The sequence below is a fragment of the Martes martes genome (genome assembly GCF_963455335.1).
Source record: "Martes martes genome assembly, chromosome: 2".
NCBI lineage: Eukaryota > Metazoa > Chordata > Mammalia > Carnivora > Mustelidae > Martes > Martes martes.
In genome coordinates this window covers 141248569-141271365 of record NC_137889.1, presented here as the reverse complement: position 1 = coordinate 141271365, position 22797 = coordinate 141248569, and the positions used below count along the sequence as shown (strand labels likewise).

At 57.7% G+C, this 22797-nt stretch overlaps 1 protein-coding gene across 1 annotated transcript; it reads left to right on the top strand.

The window, feature by feature from the left end:
• Window positions 1–1424: 1424 nt before the first annotated feature.
• Window positions 1425–13721, top strand: LRPAP1 (LDL receptor related protein associated protein 1). Its single transcript, XM_080797740.1, has 8 exons — window positions 1425–1739; window positions 5433–5577; window positions 7913–8037; window positions 9020–9140; window positions 9494–9652; window positions 10660–10742; window positions 12164–12340; window positions 13408–13721. Exons 1-8 carry the CDS (start codon window positions 1497–1499, stop codon window positions 13468–13470), a joined length of 1116 nt encoding a protein of 371 aa, XP_080653866.1. The 5' UTR covers window positions 1425–1496; the 3' UTR covers window positions 13471–13721.
• The last annotated feature ends 9076 nt before the right edge of the window (window positions 13722–22797 follow it).

Here is a 22797-nt window from a genome sequence, read left to right as displayed (position 1 = left end):
ATAGTATAAGTGTCTAAGGAATTTTGGAAGCAAGGTTTCCAGAACCTTGAGGGGGCTAGCTGCTGTTGAGAAAAGGTCACTTATTACCATCTAATAAAATCTTTGTCATGAGACCCTTCGGATATGTATCAGGTGGGCGTGGGCGGTGCAATTGGAGACAGAGATAAACGAAGTTTCCAAAGGAATTTTTATGTTAAGGCAGATTAACAGGATCCTGGGGGTCAGGCTAAGGTCACCTTTTGCCCTCAGCAGAGTATCAATATCAAGGCAGCTGAGCTCCTACAGGAATGTCACTCTGCCTGTTGCAAGGACTTGTCAGTGGGTTGTAGGTAGTAAAGAAATTTTTTCTTTTGCCTTTGTTTCCCACTTCATTAAATACTAACAGCCAGGCCACTGAAGTACAGAGACTGAAGTTAACCTTTGCCTGAAAAGACTAAACAACCAGACAAACATGAAAGAAGGGCTCTCAAGATCCTGGGGTCAGGCAGGAAAGAGAGTAAGGCCCTCCTCCAGTCCAGGCACTTTAAGCACAGGGCACAAGTTTAAAGGAACTACTGCTTCCGCCCAAGAGGCCCAAGTACTCTCCAGCCCCATCCTTGGTCCTCAACGTCCCTCCTATCCCAAGGCCTCCCTTCCCGGCACAACCCACAACCCTGCGAGGCCTTTCTGGTCACTCTTACTAGGTGCGTTCACCCCGTCTCTTCTTCTGCCCCAAAGCCCCCAGTCGGTGACCCCACTAAACCATCTACCTCAAGCCCCCTGAGGGCAGCGATCTGCAGCTCGCTCCAGGGCATGCCCAACCCCACCCAACACTGGGCCCCTGGGTTGAACTTTGCTGATTTACCAAAATTCAACAGGGCGGGAACGAGGCAGGTGCACATGTATCTCTAATACGGAAACAGAACGTGGAGAGGAAGTGTAGGGAGATGGTTCAAAGACACAGTAAAGATGCAGCCCCCAGTCCCCACCCCAGTCCCCGGGAAAAGCTTCCGCGGGGCGGGAGTGAGAAGGCCCAGACTCCTGGAACCGCGGGCACTCAGCTTGTCTTCCCCTGTCAAGGGAAGGAGTGCCTAGCAGGGGCCACATGCCCGCAACCCACAGGGACAAGAAAAGCTCCCATCACTGCCGCTCACACCGGAACCATCTGAGGATCGTCGGGGTTCCGGAACTGTTTACTCTTCCCGGGAAGCAGAGGGGACGGGGACCTCTCCGACCATCCCGGAGTCCGGGAGGAGTCTTCACTCAATCTCGCAATCCCAAACAGGGCAGCCCCAGCTCACTCCGCGCACGAGGCCGCGGCGTGGTTGCCTTGGAAACGCTCACGTGCCTCCGCAGGGCTTCGCGGGCCTCGTAGTCCCCCAGCGGCTTCGCTCGGGCGACCCGCGCGGAGAGGGACTACAACTCCCAGGAGGCCGCGCGGAGAGGCGGGGCCGACGCGCGGTGGGGCGGGGCCCCTTCGGCCTGAGGCGCGGGGTCTCGGTGGCCGGAGGAGAAAGATGGCGACGCAGAGGCTAGGAGCGGGGCCCCGCGGGCTCCCGCAGCCGCAGCTCCTGGTGCTGCTGCTGCTGCTCCTGGTGCTGCTGTTGCTGCTCGGGCCCTGGCCGGCGGCGGGCCACGGCGGCAAATACTCGCGGGAGAAGAATGAGCCCGAATTGCCGCCGAAGCGCGAGCCCCCGAACTCCCCCGGCGGGGAGTTTCGCATGGAGAAGCTCAACCAGCTGTGGGAGAAGGCCCAGCGGGTGAGCGGCGGCCGGGGCCTCCCGTGACCCCACGGGCCGGGGCGTCCCCGTCTCCTGTGACCGCGAGGGGTGGGGGCGGGGCGGGTGTCCTGTGACCCCGGGGCCAGTGGGGCCCGGGGATGTCCCCTGTGTCCGTGTAGCGGGGCTCCGGGGCATCCTCTGTCTCCTGTGACCCCGGGGTCGGGGTGTCCCCTGTCTCCTGGGGCCATGGGGGCCAGCGGGGGCCGGACATCCTCTGTGTCCCCGGACCCAGGGCGGGGCGAGAGACATGCTGCGGGGTCGGACGTCTTCGATCTGCAGGGCGATGGGGCCTGGGTCTCCTTTAGTCCTGGGGCTCTGCAGGGTCTGGTGCTTTCCTGTTTCTCGTTGTTCTGGGGACCCGAGGGGCTTGGGTCTCCTCTACTCGGGGGTCACAGCTCAGGCTGGCCCCGTGATTCTTGCCTTGGTATGCAGTTGCTATGGTCAGGATTGGGGGTCCTTTGAGAAGGCTCTGAAACTCACTCCTGGTCTTGTGAGACCCCAGCAGGGACCCAGGAAGTACTGTGGAGTTCTTCCACTTGGTATCTTGACTTTCTGTGACATTATCTGGTTTCTCTTTGATAGAAGTGCTTCGGAGAGCTGTAGGCCGAACAGGAACCAGGGCTCCTTCTGCCTGGTCCTGTGGGTATTGTGACATCGTCAGTGTCGCAAGGCTGCTGAGCAGGGGGGGGAGCAAGGGCTGTTCTCAGAGCTTTGGGAGTTGAGTGAAGCCGAGCCTCTGGGGGCGGCGCCCATGTGCACACACTGATGGTCCCTGGCCCCTGTGCCCTGCCTCGTGTTCTGGTGTTCCGGTGGGTGACACAGGACAGGGCTGGGGACATGTCCTGAGCAGGCTCACAGAGCGCCAGTGCACAGCACTCACACACACAGTTCTTTGAGCTCCAAGCTCCCGTTGGGTTCCTCTCCTGACCTTGTGATTAGAATGTGTTGAGGTGTTGTCCTGGGAGGTGGGAGGGCGGGAAGAGGAGGGGAGACTGTGTTTCCCTTGTTCTCTGTGGGCCTCGTTCCTTTGCTGCGGGTAGGACTTAGGAAGGGCAGGTCGGGGTCCTGTCCTGTTCTGTCCTTGGTGCTGCCTCGCCGCGTACAGGTAAGACTGCTCCCATGTAGAGGCCTCGACCTCATGGTCTCCCAGGGAGCTCCCCAGTGTCCACCTGGGGGCCAGCCTCCTGAAATTGTGCGCACAGTTGCTCTGCCTGAGTGCAGAGCAGTGGCCGAGGCAGAGGATTGAGTGGAGCCTGGTTCCCAGTGACTGTTTCATCACTTTGTTGAGATACGATTGACGTATGAAAAACTGTACATAGTTAGTACGTTCATCTTGGTGAATTTGACGGGAAGTATCCACCTGGGAAACCATCGACACGTATGGGCCGTGAACATGGCCCTTGTTTTGGATGGGAGGCTTTCTTCCTGTGTGTTTACTTGTCTCTTCATTCTTGATGCTTTATCTGACTGTTTAATATTGAACAGACTCTGCTCTGCATTTGAGTTCTACTGACTAGTCCTTTTCCTGTGAGGCATTAACGTTTAACTGGAAGAGATTGAAGGAGTCCAGAGAGGGAGTGCTCAGTGTTTGCCTGGAGCTGTCTTTGCCTCATTCTCGATGGGACCTGACTGCCCCTGTGTCCGGGTGTTGCTACTGCAGGTGGCATCTGTGCTGAGCCCACCGGTGTCTGCATTTCAGCGAAAGGGCTGATGTTTGAGAGAGGCCCTGGGTAACTAGACCCCCAGGGGCTTCAGATGTGAGAAGCAGCGACTCACAGGGCCTGAGATTGTCACACAGTGGACCGAGTCTGCAGCTCCAGGGCTCCTGACTGGCTGTCATATTGATCTCCTGCCAGGGCCCTGGGGAGGTGGACAGCTAAGAAAGTAAGAGGTGAGTGGGAACGTTGCCCTGAGGTCCTCAGATCTGTCCCCCGATGGTGGACCTAGCTGGCAGGCAGAGAATACTCAGTCCCCAAGAGGGACACAGGAGCCAGTGCAGTATCTCACTAACCAGAGAGGGGAGAGCTGGGAGCCAGGCCCTCCATGGCCCTGGCTGTGGCTCTCAGTGCAGACAGGCCCCAGGCTTACAGAGGAGAGATCCCTTGGATGCCTTGGTGTTCTGGGCAGACTGAGGGCCTGCCCTTCAGCTGCTCACTACCCAGTGCCCTATCTGCCCTTCCTGGAAAATCCGCATGCCCCAAACCACTGTCCAGTTCTTCTGCCCCGGGGATCCCACAGGTCAGGTGAGGCTGTGGCTCCAGCCTCCCCAGATCCTGGTGTTTTCCTGAGAGTGCCCACGGGGGGCATCCAGGCAACAGTGGGGCCTAGGACACAGCCTGGGAGGATAGGTGGGACTGTGTCAGCCTGGGTGCCCCTTGATGAGCCTAAGGCATCTGGGTGGGGACATGCAGGAGGCTTCGAAAGGAAGGGTTTGGGGCTCGGGAGAGAGAGTAGGAGCTGGAACACTATGAGACAAACACCTGCCCCAGGAGAGCCAGAGAGCCAGCAAAGGAGGGAGCAGCCCATGGAGCAAGGTTGAAGAAACTTATAGAGCCTTAAGAGAGTTTCCCGCCCTAGGCCCTGCTGTTTATTTGGTGCCATCTTTTTACTCCTGAGGAACTTTCCCTGGCTAGTTTTCAAGCTGTTGAAGGACGGGGCCCACATTTTCTGGGCATCTCCTGAGAGGCCTAGCCGGAGCTAGGCAGGGTCACCACTATGACCCTTGTAGCTGAAAAAGCACATTGGCCGCAGTCTCCCCAGCCCCTGTGGGTGGCAGGGGGCTGCTCTGTCTTGTAGCTTGTCCAGCAGCCCGCCATGGTATCTCTGGGTGCCCAGGGAGCGCCGGCAGGTCCAGCCACATGAAGACTGGTGGAATGTTCTGGTCTGAGGGACCAGCTTGAAGCACTCCTGTTGGTCTGGGCTGAGCTGACAGCAGTCAGGAGGAAAGGCAGGAGCAGGGCCCAGTCTCTTGGCCACTCTGGGCCTCAGGCTTACGTCCAGAGCCTCAGGCCACCTAAGACAAGTGCAGGTCTCTTTCTGGCCTGAAGGCAGTGGAGGGGGAGGGGGTGCTGCACTTAGAGCCTTTTGTCATTGTGTCATTAGCCAGTCCCTTGTGGGTGGGGCATCTGTCAGGCAGGTTCACGGACTGATCTTTTCTTAATGTGGAAGTTTGCCATAATTTAGTCCACTGTCCTCTGATCATCGTGGTTTATTTTTTATTGTACTTACATGACACAAGGAGAAGGTGATGGTATCCTCCCGTGCTCAGCATTCACATCCCTCCATCCTCACACCCCAATACCTGGGGCCCCATGAGTATCACCGGGGTCCCGGTATAGGAGCAGGCCCTGTGACCTTAGGTGGGCTCAGAGAGGAGCTGGCAGCCAGGCTCAGGCCACTGTTGGCGGGCAACCCCTCGCGGACGTGGCATTTCTAGACCATGTCCGGCCGGGGAGCTCTTCCAGCGAGGCTCGAGAGCGGGCTCCCCACAGCCTTGCAGCGGGGCAGGCCACCAAGGGCTCTCCCGGGAACACGTGTGGGTTTTGACCTGCCAGGACCCTGCGTCCCCCTGCTCGTCTTCTAGTCACCCCTCCGTCGGGGTCTCCATCTCCCAGGTGATGCTCTTGACTCGTCTCGGGGCTGGTTGTCAGCATTGTCTGTTCTCATTCCTAGCTTCAGCTTTCCCCCGTGAAGCTGTCCGAGCTCCATGCGGATCTGAAGATGCAAGAAAGGGACGAATTCGCCTGGAAGAAGCTGAAGGCTGAGGGCCTGGATGAAGATGGAGAGAAGCAGGCCAAGCTCACGCGCAACCTCAGCGGTAGCTTTCTTCCCTATTCAGCGCGAAAGGGGGGATGCGTGCTCAGCCCTGTGGCCCCGCGGTGGATACAATACGGTTTGTGGCAGGAGTCAAGCAGGGCTGCCTGGCTGCTGTCTGTGCCATGGCTCACTTCCGAGGAGCCACCAGCCATGGCCATGGCGGCCAGGCCATTTGGGGAGGCCCTTGGCCAACGGAGACGAGTCAGGACAGGGGTACCTGTGTGCAGTAACACACAGCGCTCAGGGCCCTGCAGCTGCTTGGCCCAGAAGGGGGGCCGGGGCCACCCCGCTGCCCGTGGTTCCCTGGAGGGGACAGTGGAGATGTTCCCAGGGTCTGTAAATTCATGGGAAAGCAGATTTCACATCATCTGTAATGAAATAACTTTCTAACAGAGTGGAATGTGTTGAGATGAGAAGTAGTGAGCTGCTTGTTACTGTGGGTATTCAAGACAGAGCAACTAGTCTGCCCAACCTCCCAGGATGCAAAAGACATGCGTCCTCAGGACAGAGAGGCCTCTCAAGCCCCCTTCTCCACCTCCCGCCTGTGGCACACTCCAGGCGCAGAGCAGAACCCCTAGCTCACTGCCCAGGCACCCCCGTACCCTCTGCGTCAGCTGTGTCTCAGGGCCACTCCCGCACTGACTGCCCTTGCCATCATCCTATAGCGAAGAGCAGAGGGCAGAAGTTACGTCCCCTACCTGCCTGCTGGCGTCCCAGCCTGCCAACCCCCTGCCTGGGGATGCGAGCACACCCTCATCCATCCAAGCCTGCTGTAGCTCCCTGCAGAGCCCCCTGATAGGGCTGGAGTAGCCATGGCTAGGAGGCCCCATGTGTGGCCGGATGCTCACCATCCCGGTGAGCCACCATCCCGCATGCTCACGGAGCCAGACAAGGGCTTCCTCAGACATGGCACCACGTGGAGTGAGCATTGTCTGTGATCCTGAGCCCAAATGCTGTACATCCACACAGGCCTCCGGGAGACACTTGTCCCCAGGCCCAGACAGAGGATGGATGCTGAGAGAGGGTGAGTGATTGTCCATGATTGAGCACAGCAGGGTTAACCCTGGGTTCTCTGACTCAGCTGCTGACGTCGCCCCAGCCACCCTGCATCCCTCACCGTTAGACCTCATGAGATACCTCCAAGGTTTTCAGGCCATGTTGTGGACCTGCTTCTGGGTGAAGATGTAGGTCTACTGCTGGCTCATACGGCCTCGTTCTAGAATGTGATGAGACACATGACAAACAGGACGGGGTAGTGCACGGAGATGCAGGATCATTGCTCCCAGCCAGAATGCTTGGGGGCTCCTCCAGATGGCCAGAACAGGAGCCTGACCTGGAGTTACCCCTGAGGAAAGAAGGCTCTGGAAGGACCTGGAATCTTTGGTATGTCCTCCTTTCTGGAGAGAACCAGTCCCCAGACCGAGAGGAGCACAAGGGTGTAGAGAGGTCATCCAGCTCCCGTCTCCCTCCCTGGGGCATGCTCTCCCTGGACTCCCGCCACCAGCCCATGTCCTCCCGGGCCTGCCTTCCAGCCCAATGTCTGAGTCCGGGTTCCGAGTGGAGCCATCTGTTTTCTGCTTCCTGGGTGCCAGGGTCATGTGGCAGAAGACTCTGGAGACTGGGAAGCTGGAGGGCCACAGCAGACCCTCTTGAGCATTCGTCCCTCACTGGGCAGCTGGCTGTCTCCAGGATGTGGCCCGTGCCCTCCCCATCTCCTCAGCTCCCCCCACCCCAGGACCATTGACAAGGCTGAGCCCCCACTCTGAGGGGACCACAGAGTGCAGTGCGGTGGTCAGACCAGGACCGAGACGGGAAAGGAAGGACCCAGGTGTAAGCAGGGCTGTGCCCCTGCTATGCACCAGCCCCGTGGGGAGCAAACCTCGTCGGGTCCACCGTGTCCGGGCCAGTTTTGACAGAGAATCCTCTGTCTCAGGATGGGTCGTGCTCTATCTACTCTGCTGTCTGGGCCAGCTGCCCTCGCGCCGGGCCCAGCATCTTCAGCGAAAGCAGCAAAGCTAGGCTTGCGCTTGTGGGACCCCTTCCACTGGAGTGTTTGTTTCTGGCTCCAGTTCACGCTGAACCCCAACAGCTGGAATCTAGAACCTTCAGCCTTCCAGGCTGGTGAACGCACCCTGAGACGTGTGTGATTTGCCCTCGGAGGGGTCCCATGTGGCAGCAGACTTGGAAGGCTGGGGCCAGGCCGAGCCCGACGACCTCGCTATCCCTCTGCCCTTCCTGCTCACCCGCACTGGGACCGTTCGTGTGTGTGCAGTGCAGACTGGGGGATCTGGCAGGCATGGCCAGGATTGGAGTAATGCCTCCTGTGTCTCTCCTAGTGATCCTGGCCAAGTACGGCCTGGATGGGAGAAAGGACACCCGGGCCGTGAGCAGCAACTCCCTCAGTGACCCCGCCGATGAGGACAGCCTGGAGGACCCCAGGCTGGAGAAGCTGTGGCACAAGGTACCCTAGGCGCTTCCTCTGGGCCCCAAGACCTATACCCTAGCGTTGAGGCTTAAGGGGGCTGCTAGGGGCTGCTTCTGCTTAGGAGCCTGTTTCCAGGGGGATCTCAAGGGGTGGGGCTTTCTTCTTGGAACCACAAGGCTGCTTTTCTGTGGTTGGGGCCCCTCCTGTGGGGCTGCCCTGCCTTGCCGGGAGGATGCTTGCCCACTCGGAGAAGGAATTGTGTGTGGCGGGGCGCTGTCAGAGCTTCAAAGAACTGGAATGGGCTGGACGATCTGTAAACGGCAAGGCTTATGGCAGCCCATGGGCCACGTGTTGTACGGTGTCCACTTGGTTTTGGAGTCAGAGCCTATGTGCTCTCTGGTTCAGAAAGGTGTGCTCACGGGGCATGGGGGCTGGGCTCCTGTGGGGTCCAAAGCCCAGGTGGATGCGGGCAGGCAGTGGCTTGATATGGCCACAACGAGTCTCTTGCGACTCCACGGCCCTTAATCTCCCAGCTCCTGTGCAGGTTCTATCTGGACCACACTGAATTAGAATCAGAATTTGCACACCAGCCCATCATCCTTGGTCCAAGGGGAGAGGCTGCAGCAGGGAGGGCGGGTCCACTGTGGAGGGGGCCCCGTGGCCACTGGGCTGAGCCCCAGACCTGCGTTCTTTGTGAGTCACCACACAGCCCCGCAGGGCAGGTGGATGACCACGTGGAGACTGGCCTGAGGTCCCTCCCAGGAGGGGACGCTGCCCCGCCCCACCTCCTTGGGGATCCTGCAGCTCCCACACTTTGATGTCTGTCACCTCTCTGTGGAGCCTGGTGATGGGTCCTGCTTCGCCCTGTAGTTGAAGGGTCATCAAACAAGAATAGGGGAGCGAGGGTCCTGCCCGGTATGAGGAGAGCTCAGCAGCAACCCCTGTGGAGTCCTGGCATGCGGCCTGGAGGGGTCACCCCAGAGCGTGGGCTGGCTCCCAGTGTGTTCACTTCCCCCAGGCGAAGACGTCAGGGAAGTTCTCCAGCGAGGAGCTGGCCAAGCTGTGGCGGGAGTTCCAACACCACAAGGAGAAAGTGCGCGAATACAACGTCCTGCTGGAGACGCTAAGCAGGACTGAAGGTGTCCCCGCCCCTCCCTCCTGCAGGCGGCCCTGGCGGGGGGGGGGGGGGGGGCGGCCTCCCTCCCTGTGCACCTGGTCTGTGGGTGGGACTCCCCCATCGGGCTCATCGGGGCACCTCCGACGACATGAGCATGCTGGTCAGGCGCGGGGACATGGATCACGGGTCGCCGTGGCTGCCCTTCCCGCACAGACGCAGATGCCACCCCGGCATGTGGTATCAACCCCGGGGACGTCAGCAAGCTGGGTGGGGGGGCACAGGGTCACAGGGGTCAGCCCAGGGCATTTCTGCTGCGCCAGGCGGGGTCCCCAGCATCAGCTCACGGCGGCCCCTCTCGGCGCCGGTCTCATGCAGAAATCCAGGAAAACGTCATCAGCCCATTGGACGTGAGCCGCGTCAAGGAAGACATGCTGCACAGCAAACACACGGAGCTCAAGGACCGGCTGCGGGGCATCAACCAGGCCTACGACCGCCTGCGCAAAGTCAGCCACCAGGGCTACAGCACCGAGACCGGTGAGTGCACAGCATGCTCCCTGCACTCAGGCATCATCGCCATGTGTCCCATGCCATCCGTGACGGGGTCCGGGCCCCCCGTGGTGGGCCGCTATCTGCCCTGCTCCCACCCAAGGCCTGTGAAGGTATTGGGGAACACTGTGCAAGGCTGCCCCCCTTCTCAGGCTTCCTGCGCGCTCACATGGTCTCCAGCCTGAGCGTGCAGAGCGGGAGCACAGCAGGTGCTTCTACTGCTAGGGACGCAGCAGGTCAGGAGACCTGGAGTGGGGGCTGACCGCTGCCCCTGCCCCTCTCTGCCCGAACTACCCCCTCCCAGGATCCACACTCAGCCAGCTCCTGTCTCTCCCGTGGTCTGCCACATCCTTCCAGAACATTCTCTATGAGCCTCTTGAGGGCCCTAGGCAGGAAGGGGTCAGTGGAGGGAGGGGGTGCAGCACCTGGGGGCATGCCTGCGGGGTGGGGGGCAGCTCTGACCAGCCTGCTCCCCGGTCTCCTCTGGGGAGGGAGGAGGGGTGAGTGGCCCAGGTGGGCACTGTCACGGCGTCTGCTCAGGAGTGCTGGCCAACGTCAACGGGTCCTTTCCATGTGCTTTGCTTCACTTTGGAGCCAGAAGGACAGGCAGTGGCTTAAACCTCAACCCGGAACTGTAGGTAGATTGACACAGTCCTGGCCCAGAGGTCCCAAGGAACCCTGACAGCTCCTGGTTCCCAGCACCCCTCCCCCAGCGAGGGGCTCTGCCACTGGGCCCCTCCCTCTCAAAGGTGCAGGCCAACGAGAGTGTCGCCAAGGCCAGGTTCTAGTGATGCCTGGAGCCACAGACTGAGCGTGCGTGAGAACAGCCCTCCATTTGCTTCCAGAGGGCACTGGACACCCACACATGTACATGCAAGCACACAGCATGTCCCTGTGTATGTGTGTCCAGACGCTCACACTCACGATATCATTGGCCCCTGGGCATCACGGGAGCCGCCACACAATCACCAGAACTGCTTTTGCTTTTCTGCCAGAGTTTGAGGAGCCCCGAGTGATCGATCTGTGGGACCTGGCCAAGTCCTCCAACTTCACTGAGAAGGAGCTGGAGTCCTTCCGGGTAAGGAAGGTGCTGGTGATGCCACCTTGCGTTGTTTGGCAACACCTGTTGTCGCACTTTGTACTAATGTGGAAAAGACTCTGAACCGTGGTGTGAGTGGCAGACCGGCGTGTTCCTGGGCCTTTTTCCTTATGTTCTGCATCCCTCTGCCATGCTGGTTGGCGGCTGTGGGGCGCCGCCGTGCCCACATCTTTGTGGACAGTGCTGGCCTCCGGTGGATGGAGGGTCTGGCCCCGGGGCCGTCTGCTCAGCTTCGATGTGCTGGGTGTGAGGATGGACAGCTGGGGTAGAAGCACGCAGGTCGAGAACAGAGCCTGCGTGGGGTTCTGTAGCGGCCCTGGAGGGAAAGGCCTTTGAGTTGCTGGAGTGTTGCCTCCTGGGGGTTGTGCTGTAACCAGGCCACTGCAGGCCAGTGGGTCAGGTCAGAAGGGTGTGGGCGAGAGGCCCCTCTTGGCTGGGGGAGCCTGGCATGGAGGTTCCAGCTGGGGCCTGTGGAGGGAGAGGTCATTCTGCCATGTGGGTCCTGGAGGCCACTGCTGAGCGCGCATACCATGGGGCCCACGGTCACAGGGGCAGGGAGAGAGCGTAGGAAAGGGGATAGCTGTGTAGTGGTGGGGACAGGGGCCTCTGAGGGATCACTGGCAGGCAGGAGAGGCAGGATACTAAGGAGACACAGCAGGGACATCGGTGACTGTCCAGCAGAGGTCCCTGTGTCAGCCTCCGCCGGGAGCTCAGCCCAGTTCACGGGGAAGCATGTTGTCAGCCCTTGTGGTCCCCAGGCAGCCCACTTAGGCCCACTGGCAGTCTGGACGAGGTCACTGCTCAGCCAAGACCGGGCTGTTGGGGGCCGGCCAGTGAGACCAACCCAAGAGCATGGATCAGGTGGCTGGGGTGAGGTGGGGCAGGAAGGGCCATGTCACAGAGCCGCCGTGAGGTGGTGGCTGCAGCTGGTGGGACACAAGGCCATGGGGACAGCGGAGAGGACAGAGCAGTGTGGTTGTGGCTGAAGTCCCAGTCCAGTGTCAGGCTGGATGTGGGCTCAGGGCGAGAGGGGATCAGGTTCACCAAGGGGCAGCGGCAGGTCCGGGTGCCAAACGTGGGCGGGGGGCCCATGAAGGCTATCCACTTGTGATAGCATCTCTGGTGGGTTGGGGTGCTCTCTTTGTGTCCATGTGCACTGCTGCCTTGTCAGGGAGCAGCAGGACGGCACCTGGAGCTGTCCCAGGCAGGGGACACATTGAGGGGCTCGGGGTGTGCGCCCTCAGAGGAGGCAGCGCCCGGCTTCCCACACTGAGCCCTGGCACCCAGCCCCAGGTGTGCCGTGGCCGCCCGGGTCCTGAGGGGGTGGGGAGGTCGGCTGGGGACCCCAGAGCAGCACGAAGAGTCCATTGGGGGGACATTCATCTGTTTAAACATTCTAGGAGGAGCTTAAGCACTTTGAAGCCAAAATCGAGAAGCACAACCACTATCAGAAGCAGCTGGAAATCTCTCACCAGAAACTGAAACACGTGGAGAGCTTCGGGGACCCAGAGCATGTGAGCCGGAACAAGGAGAAATACGCCATGCTGGAGGAGAAGACCAAGGAGCTGGGCTACAAGGTGTGTGCGCCTTGGGGTGTCCCTTGGCCTCGCATGTGTGCTGATCCCTCCCCTGCTGGTGGCAGGTGGTCATGTAGAGCTGTGGGACACCAGTGTCCCTGGCTTGTTCCCTTGGCCTGGTGACCCTGCACAGGGTGTGCGTGTGAGGCAGTGGCTTTGGCATACCTGTGTGCACCCGGGAGGACAGTCCCCTGAGAATCCTGTGAGGTGTGTGTACAGGCTGTGTTTCCTCTTGTGGGAATGGGGACCATCCCAGGGCAGCAGCAGGTGGCCCAAGCAGGATGGAGTCACTCCAGGGCTGGTCAGGCTGTTCGCGGTGACCCACAAAGCAGGTGCCCATCCAGGCATAGAAACGGGGCTGGCCCCCATGGGAGAAAGAAGCAGCAGGGCAGCGTGGACGCTTGGAGGGGCTGAAGGACGCACAGTACAATCTGGAAGCAGATGAGATGGGTCATCTCTAGAGAGAGCAAGGGAGGAGGGATCCTCTCGTGCATCTCACTCTGGAGCTACAGGGATGGACCAGTCATCCAAACATGTGAAACTTTAAAGTGAGCCAAGGTGGTCGTGACCCAGGGGAGGGGCACGGGGTCCGGGCCCACCTGGCTGCCTGTCAGGGAGGAGGCAAGCATCCCCCGTGGGAGGTTGGCTCCAGAGTGCAGGAACCTGCAGTGGGGAGTCTGGCTGTGATGGGCAGGGCGGGCACAGGGTGGTCTCTGCCTCATTACCATGGCGGAAACGCACATGTATGGGACTCTGGGCTCCATGGGGCTGGGGCGCTGGGTGGTTCCTGGAGGGGCCCAGCCAGGTGACTTCTCTGTTCTCTGCCTCTGTGAGGGGCTGGGGCGGAAAACGTCTCTCCTCTCTGTCCGTGTCACCTGCCCCGTGCAGTGTTTTTAGCGGGTAGTGGTGGTCTAGTTGCGAGAAGCTGCTTTCATGGTTGATTTCCTGTTTCCAGACAGCAGACTTGCCGATCAAGAAAAGCGAGGTGCTCAGGTCCCTTCTAAGACCGCGCGTCTAGTGATGTTGGGCAGGTGGCCGCTGGGCTGATGCTGGGCTGTTGTTTTCAGGTGAAGAAACATTTACAGGATCTGTCAGGCCGCATCTCCAGAGCTCGCCACAACGAACTCTGAAGGCCGCAGGAGGCACCGGCGGGAAGAAGTGGGGCGCCGGGCATCTGCCTGAGCATGGCCCAGGGACCTGGGGTGGCGCTGCACACAAGACAGGACCTTGGACGTGGCGTGTGGGGCCCGGCCGGGCATCCCTCACACGGAAGGACTGCTTCCGATCCCCTGGGTGCCCGATGAGCCATGTATCAGACTCGTGTGAATCTGTCACTGCGAGTACCGTGTCTTTAAAAACATGTGGTGTCAGTTGTCTGTGATGTGACCTGTCCCTCGGTGGTCTCTCTGCATCTGCATCTTGCTCCTCTTCCACCCCCCTCCCACGTCTTTGCTGTGTGAGTGTGACATGGGTGGGGCCAAGGGCCTCCCAGGGCCACAGTCCCCCTGGTTTGGCCCCCGAGAGCAGGGTGGATTGAATTTCGAAGAGAGGGGTGACTTCTGGCCCAGACCTGCTGGGTGCTCATACCGACCCTGCTGACATCTCCCTCCCACCTCTGAGATCAGGCCCGGGGGTCTCCCGTGTCCAATGAAGGTGGCTGATGGTCTCACTGAAGTGGGACAGCTCCATGGGGACCCTCCCCTGACTTCACTGCAGGCAGTCCATGTGGCGGTCTGATACAGTTCCCAGGTCTGAACCTGGAAGAGGCTTGATCCCAGCACTGCACTCGGCATTGACCCCGTCCCAGGCTCAGGTACTGGGATCCCCCAGACACAGCTATCCCATGAGCTGTTATTCTAAGAAGAATCAAGTCCACGGGGGCCGTGCTAGGACCCCATGTGTCGGGATGCAGTGAGACCAAGCAGGGAGGTGGTCCCTCCTCTGTGGGCCACTGGGCACAGGGCAGGCCTTGCTGCTGTCCTCTCCAGCACCAGAGCCTCACCCTAGGCCTCCACATCATGCCTGCCACAGACCAGCCTGGCTGTTGTGTCCCTTACGGCCAGGCCTGATGAGCAGGGCAGGGTGATGGGCTGCTCGGGAGGTGGCCCAGGACCAGAGAAGGGCTGCAGAGCTTCCTGGGGGCTCTGAGCTCTGGGGCACACACTCCTGTTCTCCGAGTGCCCCTGTGTGGGGTGCAGGGCCTGGGAGGAGGTCGGGCCCAGGACAGGGAGACCAATAGGACGGGACACTTGACTCCATTTACCATCTCAGGAACCGACAACTAGAGGGAGCCCTTGGCTTTCAGACATGCCGGAGAACCAGCTGGGTCTCTGGAATTTGTCATTGTCTCTGCCCCTGGAGGCAGCAAATATGGGGGTGGCCCCCCAGGCAGGGGGCCAGTGGCCACGCTGAGATTCTGAGTGATTGCTGTGAAGTAAAATGGATTCATAAAAGGGCACCAAATGCCTGTGGCTCATTCCCCCTGAAAAAGTGTTCTGGAGCCCACCCCTAGGTCAACAGAGATGACCCAGGTCCTAGGATACCTCCACATTCCCCTCCTGCAGCCGACCGCTCAGCTTGTGTCCCCACAAAGTCCAGGTACTGGAACCCAGTTCCCATGTGTTACCACTGGGACCTGTGGGTAATGAGATCATGGGGATGGAGCCCTCAGATAGGATCAGCGTCCTCAAGGCCCCGGAGAGCTCCCAGGCCCTCCCTGCAGGTGTGAGTGTCCACAAACCAGGAGGCAGCCTGTGCCAGACAGGCTCTTCCCGCACTGCGATCACATCCAGCCTCCAGGACTGAGAAGGACAAGTGTGGTTCCGGCCCTGCAGTCTGTCGGAACCATTCACGCCATGTCGACAGACCCCCACAGACCCACGTTCCTGATGGAGCCAGATTAGATCTTCTTGTTGGACGGACCTGAAATGACAGTGCCTGGCTGTGTGTGTGTTGGGGTGGGGCGTCCGCTTCTAGCCACTCTGTTATTATTTGGCCACAATGTCTCGTGGACACGTGTCCCCTCTTCAGGGCCACACAGTGTTCTATAGTAGGAATGTGCAAGGTTGTCGAGTTGTCTGCGGTTTGGGGTGAGAGCACAGCTGGGAGGGCTGTGCTGAAGGGTCCTGTGTGCGCCAGTGCACACGCACACACATGCGCGCATGCACACACACACACGTGTGGCTCCCAGGAGTGATGGAGATGGTCCCACAGCGTGGTCGCCCCAGCGCACTGTGTGGTCCCAACTAGTTTTACAGAGGGCCAGGGCCTGCGCCTGCCACTGACCTATGGGATGGCACGCATTCCTCCGTCTTCAGTCTGTGGTCATTGACGTTAACTTCGCGTTCCGGGTCCGATTGTGGAGTTGCTCATCTCTGGGCAGGGGATGACTGAGAGGTGAGAGGTGGGGAGGGAGCGCGCGCAGAGCACAGGTGCGCAGAGCCATGCTCCATGTGTGCTCACAGCTCCGCATGCCTGGGCGGCGGTCCCCGGAACCAGCTGCCTACCTGCCGGGCAGCTGCCGCCTTTGCTCACCACTGCTTGCTTTCACCTGTCTGTGCATTTCCCACACGAGGGACCGGACCAGGAGGACGTGTTGGCACGTCTGTTCTTTTCCGCTCCGTGTCTGTGCTTTGTACAGCAGTGGACTCCGCTCATCGCTGGAGGGTGTTCTGGTGCCTGGACATCGTGCGGTAAATCCTGGTTGCCCACCGATGACCACTTGTTAACTTATTTGGAAACATTGGCACCATTTTTCACACAGATGTTTTCCTCTGTTGGTTCCGTGCCTTTGTCAGAGATCAAGTGTGCGTGCGGGTGTGGCTCTGTTTCTAGACTGTCCAACCTCAGGCTCTCATGGTCTTGGTTACAGTAGCTTTCTACTAGAGCTTTGAGTTGGGCGCATTTTCCTCTTTTTAAAGATTCATTACAGGCGTTTTGTGTTTCCATATACTTAGAATCAACTTCGCATTTCTTTAAAAAATGACTAGAATTTTGATACTTTGAATTTTGATCACTTTGGGGAGAATGGACATCTTAGCATCAGGTCTCACGAGCCTCTCTGTTCCATACCCGTTTACTCAGCCTGTCTCGCATCTCTCTGGACATAGACCCTGAATGTTTCCACAAGATTTATTCCTAGGCGTTTGGTGTTTTCTGCTGTTGGCAGTAGTACGTTTTCATTTCTTCACGTGGTTGTTTTCCTGTGATGATCTTCTGTCCTGTGGCCCAGATCCCAGCATATCTGTACACTCGCTCATGTCTGTCAGACGGCAGTCTCGCTTCTCCCTCGAGCACCGTGCCTTCTCCATGCACACTCACCGGCTTGTCCAGCCCAGTGTTGAGTGGCTGGGGCAGAGGGGACACCCCTCTCTTCCGATCTTCACAGGACACATTTAGCCTGCCGGTTAAGTGGTGCATGGCCTGTGGAGCTGTATGAATGCTTTTATAGATCATGGGGACTCCTAGCCTACTAGTTTTCATGAACAAGAGTTGAAAGTTGTCATGTGCTTTTCATGCATCTACTGAGATGATCAGAAAGGTTGGCTTCTTGACCGAGTTACTGTGGTGAACCTCACTGATTTTCGAACGCTAAAATAACCTGTATTCCTGGACGGACCCCACTGACCATGATGATGGCCCTTCCTTGGCACAGCCGGATCCGATTTGCTGACGGATGTTTGCTTGTATCCCCCTGAGGGATACTGGCCTGTGCCTTTTGCTCTCATCACAGGCCTTCTGTCATGTTTGGTATCACATCAGACTGAGAGGAGCGAGGAGCCCCCCTTTCTAGGTTCTGCTGTGGTGTGTGTGTACTTGGCCTTCTTTCTTTCTTCATGTGCAGTGGCCCTCATGGGAGCCATCTAGGCCTAAACCTTTCCTCGTGCTAGAGTTTTATATTAACATCTCCGTTTCTAAAACTAGTTACAAGGCTGTTTGGATTGTCTAATACTTCTTGTGTCTTTATGTGTCTATCAAGGAATCTCATCTGAGTTGTTAAAACAATTGGTGCAGTTATTCTCTTAATGTTTGTTGGATCTGTGGTGATGCCCCCTTTTTGTCCCCTGTCTCGGTAACTCCTGTTCCCCTTCCCCCCGCCAGTCAGTCTAGCTAAGGCTCCATCAAGTTTTAAACCTTTTCCCCCTGAACCAGCTTCAGCTTCACTGATTTCCCTCTGTTGTTTGCTAGCTTTCTTTCATTGGCTTTTACTCTCTCTGCTTCCTTTCTCTCTCATTTCTGTTTAATTTGCTGCCCCTGTGCCAGCTTCTCACCACAGAAGCTCAGGTCCCTGATGAACACAGATGGATGGACTAAGCCAACAAGCATGATCCTCTTCATGCCCTTTAGAGGAAAATATGTTCTTAATACATACGGAATATTTTAAAAGCTGATTGGCCCAGGACACAAAGCAAATCCCAGTAACTCAGCAACAAGGTCAGTTGACACGAATCAAGTTCTTTAACCTCACTGCAGCCAAGCAGGGACTCGGTAACAGAAAGACAGTAAAACTAAGTATATTCAGGAAGTTTAAGGGCACCTGGGGGGCTCAGTCCATTAAGTGCCAGCCTTCAGCTCAGGTCATGATCCTGGTGGGGAGGGGGGGGTGTCCTCGGTCAGCAGGGAGTCTGCTTCTCCCTCTCCCCCTCCCTCGGCTCGTGTACTCGCTCGCTCACTCTCAAATAAAATTTTTTTTTTTAAAGTATATTCAGGAACTTTAAAAATACACATGGACCAAAGAGGAAATGACACTAGAAGTTAGAAAATACTTTTAATTGAATGGTAGCAGAAGTACCACACGCCAGACTTCAAGGACGTGGTGGGGGAGCTTTGGGGGAAAATGTTGAACTGCAGAAGCGCTCGACAGGAAAGAACCAGGGGGTTTCCGACTCCAGGCATGGCAGGCTTGGGTTGGGGGCTCTAACTCACTGAAGGGAGCCCCCGCAGTGTGGATAAAGCCCCTCTCCTGAGGAGCAGTGGAAATCTGATTGCCTGCGAAGGTGTGACCGAGGTGGAATGGACCACCCAGGAACATGGCCATCCAGGCACTCTGGGTTCAGGGCCACGGGCTCGTATAAGGTGGGAGTCTAAAGGGAGAACCTCCGTATGAACCTGGACCCCTTCCGCCACCCCAGGAAAAGGGGGGCTGGCTGGCTCCTGTGCAGAGAGGGTGGAGAAGAGGGCCAGGCCCCGTGACTCGGTCTTGGGTCTTGGGCCACGAACAGTGGTCTAATCCTCTAGGGCTTCTGGACTGGCATGAGCTAAAGACCTCTCTCTGGAAGAAACTGTCTGCCATCCTTCTCAAACAAACCCGAACATAAGCATTCACAAACACTGACTTGACCAAAAGTGTCCCTAGAAGACACGAGAGATCAGAGTGACGGGTGACAACCGTAACATGTGACAGAGCAGTCCCGCTCCGTTCACAGAACAAAGGACAAACTCAAAATGATTTCCAAAAACAGAAGCCTCAGAATCACCTCACAGTCAACCAAATAAAACCTCTAAAGTCTGGAGGAAAGAGCAAGAAACCCCCAGTTTGAGGAGAGAGATTCTCTTAGGTAAATGGAGTGGAGCAACTTGTTAGGTTTGGAGGGAAAGTGGACCTCACACCACATGCAAAAAATCATTTACTGTGATTCATAGGCCCACATGTGAAAGCTAAAATTGTAAAGCTTCTAGAAAACAGGAGAGCATCTCTCACCGGAGAGTAGACAGAGACATCTAAAACAGGCCACAAAAGCCTCCAGCCATCAATGATAAAGGAACAAAGATTGCACCTCTTCAGAATCAGCAACTTCTCATCAAGATGTATCATTAAGGGGCGCTGGGTGGCTCAGTGAGTTAAAGCCTCTGCCTTCGGCTCAGGTCATGATCCCAAGGTCCTGGGATCGAGTCCCGCATCGGGCTCTCTGCTCAACAGGGAGCCTGCTTCTCCGTCTCTCTCTGCCTGCTTCTCTGACTACTTGTGATCTCTCTGTCAAATAAATAAATAAAATCTTTAAAAAAAAAAAAAAAAAGGAAATCAGACAACTGGAGAACGAGGAGAGGCCATGCTGCCCACGTCTGAGACGGGGCTCAGACCCAAAGTTCTCCAGCCCGGTGTTTTCACGGACAGAGGAATCAAACAGGCCTTTCACTGAAGAAGACATTCAAATGGCCATCATCAGTTGTCAGAAAAATGCAAATTACTACAATGAGCGTGCACTAGAATACTCCCATTGCTGGTAGAAGGTGCAAAATGGTGAAACTGTTGTGTAAAACGTCAGCAGTTTCTTTTTTGCGAACATTGGCCTGGGCCCTGGCGTTCCTCCTCCAATCACCTGAGTTTCCAAGGGACTGGAGGGTGTGTGCCCACAAGAGGCCCAGCACAAGAGGCTCCTGGGTGGCTCAGTCATTAAGCGTCTGCCTTCGGCTCAGGTCATGATCCCGGGCTCCTGGGATCAAGTCCCACATAGGGCTCCCTGCCCCTCGGGAAGACTGCTTCTCCCTCGCCCGCTCCCCCTGCTTGTCCTCCCTCTCTTGCTGTCCCTCTCTCTGTGTCAAATAAATAAATAAATAGAATCTTCAAAAAAAAAGGGGGGGGCCCAGCACAAGAAAACTGTCCAATTCATGTTCAACTATCTCATTCAAAACCAGAAACAAGCTACATGTTCACCCACAGAGAGACAAAACATTCTGGTGTGTTCATGTCATGGAATGCTTGCAGTTACCTACATTGTTGGAGAATCTCGGAAACGTTCTGAGCCAAAGAAGTCAGCTGTCAAAGAGACAGATTGAGCTGCTAGGAACGGCGGTCAAAACTGGTCCCCTGGCAGGGTGGGCGTTGCCTCTGAAGGGCTGGAAGGAATGTTTGTGACTGCAAGTGCCCTCTGCTCATGGACAGTGGTGACCCGTGGTTTTCTGTTTTTAAGCAAAACTAAGAAACCCCTCAGAGACAAAAGTGCATCTGAGCAATGACGGGACACTAAGAAGCCGGGACGAGCTCGGGAATGAGCGTTTGATGGCAGAAGTAAACCCCCTCACCAAAGACTCAGACAGGCAAGGGGAGGAAATCTCACAAGGAACCACAAAAAAAAAGAGGGGAAACCATACACGAACTCAAAGGGCAAACGGGTGCTCCTTGCTCGGAGCGGGACTCAGGAGAGGCCAGAGAGGAGACGTCAGAATGTCCAAGTAAAGCCCCCGTAAGTGAAGAGCAATTTCACAGAACAAAAGGCTCCAGCAAGAGATGAAAGTAGGAACTGCAAGGTTTAAAGGCAACGGAGGCAGAGACCTGCTTCCAAGTATGGTGGGAGGAGAGAGGACAGGCCTCGGCACTCAGGATGGCTCTGGACGGGGCCCCTGCGTGGTGTCGCTCTGACATTCCAGAATGAAGTCGCTCGATCCAAGCCTGTATCTGAGGGCCCCAGGCCTCTGGCAGTGTATGCAGCACCACCAGCCCAAGAAGGGCCCCCAAGGGCACGGGCCAGGCTGCAGGGGTTCTGGCCAGGCTACCTCTCACCTCTCGGCAGAGGCGAGGAGCCCTTCCCAGGCACAGGTCCAGGCCTGGGCGGGACTGGGAACCAAAGTGTTAGTGGGACTGATGACTGCTGGGCCTCGCACACACGGCAGCAACTCGTCAACCAGAGCTTCTTCACCGTCATGTTTCCCTGGCGCCCCCCCTTTGGGGAGGCAGCCGTGAGGCTTACCCCCCGCGGCTTCCCCCTCAGCCCCCCCTTCCCCCCACCCTGTCTCCCCCTCCATGCCTCTTGGATAAAACCCTTTCTTGTTGCCAACTCTAGATGTCTCTGCAGGCCATCAGGCAGGTGGAACTTAGGTTCGGTTACACAGGGTCCCTAAAACCTCCCTCCACAGCCACGTGAAGCCACATGGCTGTCGCCTTGGGGCAGCTGCAACAGCTCAGCTCACCTGGTCCCAGAGTGGGGCTCCAGGCACCGAGCGCTGTGCCAGCCCTCGAGGCTCTGAAGGAAGGACAGGTGGCCATCGCGCCCTGCTCTGCTTGTGTGGCTAACACAGCTGGCTGAGCCCAGCAGTTCCGGAGGCCTCCTGGGCCAGAGGGGGTCACCCTCTGCAGCCCCCCACCCTGCCAAAGCACCATAGTGTGGGGGGGGGGGCTGGGCCAGGCCTGGCTGAGCCCCCCAGGGAGCTATTCTTTGATAGATCCATGACCCTGTTCCAGCCTTACAGAATAAGGCCCTCACAGCAGCCTTATTTCATTTTGAAAAGAAGAGACCCCAGATTCCGGCCCCTCAGGGTCACTGGTAAGGCCAGAACTCCAAGCTGCCTATCCCAGAGCTGGTGTGCATGGATGCCTGAGCCCCCTCCCTCCCAGAGGGCAGCCCAGCTCTACTGGAACCCTGGACTGGGATGTGCAGCCCATGCCTTGCTCCCCCCTCGGAATTTAAAAGGGAAGTCTGACTCCCACAGAATCTTGTCCAGGGCAAGCGAGTGGGGGCCTTTGAGGGTTAGAATCTGACTTGCTTATAGGTTCAACCCTGAGGCCTTTGCATCCCAGAGGCTCACGGCAGAGCCTACTTCCTTCTGCCTTGACTCGAAAGCTTCCCTAGCAGTCAGGTGTCAGCTCAGAAGATGAGGCAAGGAAAAAGGTGCTGATGTTCTGAAACCCATCGACCTGAGAGGTCTCAGCTGAGGAGGAGAACCTGAGTGTCAGCCAATTACACTACTGTCGGACTCACGGGGTCCTTAGTGGGTCAGAGTGGGGTGGGAGAGGGATATGGATGGATGGATAGGGAATGGATGGTGGGTAGTGGATGGATGGATGGATGGATGGTGAGTGGGTGATGAAATGATTAATGGGTGGTAGATGCATGGTGGATGGAGGATGGATGGGTGTTGGATGGTGGATGGATGATGGAAGGTGGATGGATGGTTCATGGGTGGATGGATGGTGGTGATGGATGGTGGGTGTTGCATGGTAGGTGGATGGATGGATGATGGAAGGTGGATTAATGGATGGTGGGTGAATAGAGGGATGGATGGATGGCAAATGGACAATGGGTGGATGGTGGATGGTAGATGGTGGGTGGATGGGAGGGAGAAGGGCGGGAAGAAGGGAGGAAGGTCTCTGAGTAGGCTGCGGTTGGAGACCCCAGCCAGGCAGATCAGAGCCTCATCTCCTCTCTGAGACTGGGGTCAGCCCAGTCTGATGCTTCCCTTTCATGACAAGGGAGGAATATCAGGAAGCCCCACCACCAACTCTGGAAACTCCCCAGCACCCAGACCCCCCTCGGCCACTGGATCCGTGAGCATTCCCTCCTGCTCACAGAGTTGTGAAAATGCCGCACAACTTTCCCAAGGCTACAGACAGGCACTGTTGGCAGGAAACATGGAAACCCCACCCAGACCCCCCAAGGCGGGGGGTAACCAGGGCCCTGAGCGCCTGTGCTGTGTCATGACAACAGAACCACATCCGGGGTCAGGCTAAGCCACAGCCCAAG

Coding starts and splice junctions, on each gene's coding strand:
- LRPAP1 (XM_080797740.1), top strand. CDS start 1,497: ATGGCGACGCAGAGGCTAGGAGCGGGGCCCCGCGGGCTCCCGCAGCCG. Junction 9,653..10,659: donor GGGCTACAGCACCGAGACCG/GTGAGTGCACAG, acceptor CTTTTCTGCCAG/AGTTTGAGGAGCCCCGAGTG. Junction 10,743..12,163: donor AGGAGCTGGAGTCCTTCCGG/GTAAGGAAGGTG, acceptor TAAACATTCTAG/GAGGAGCTTAAGCACTTTGA.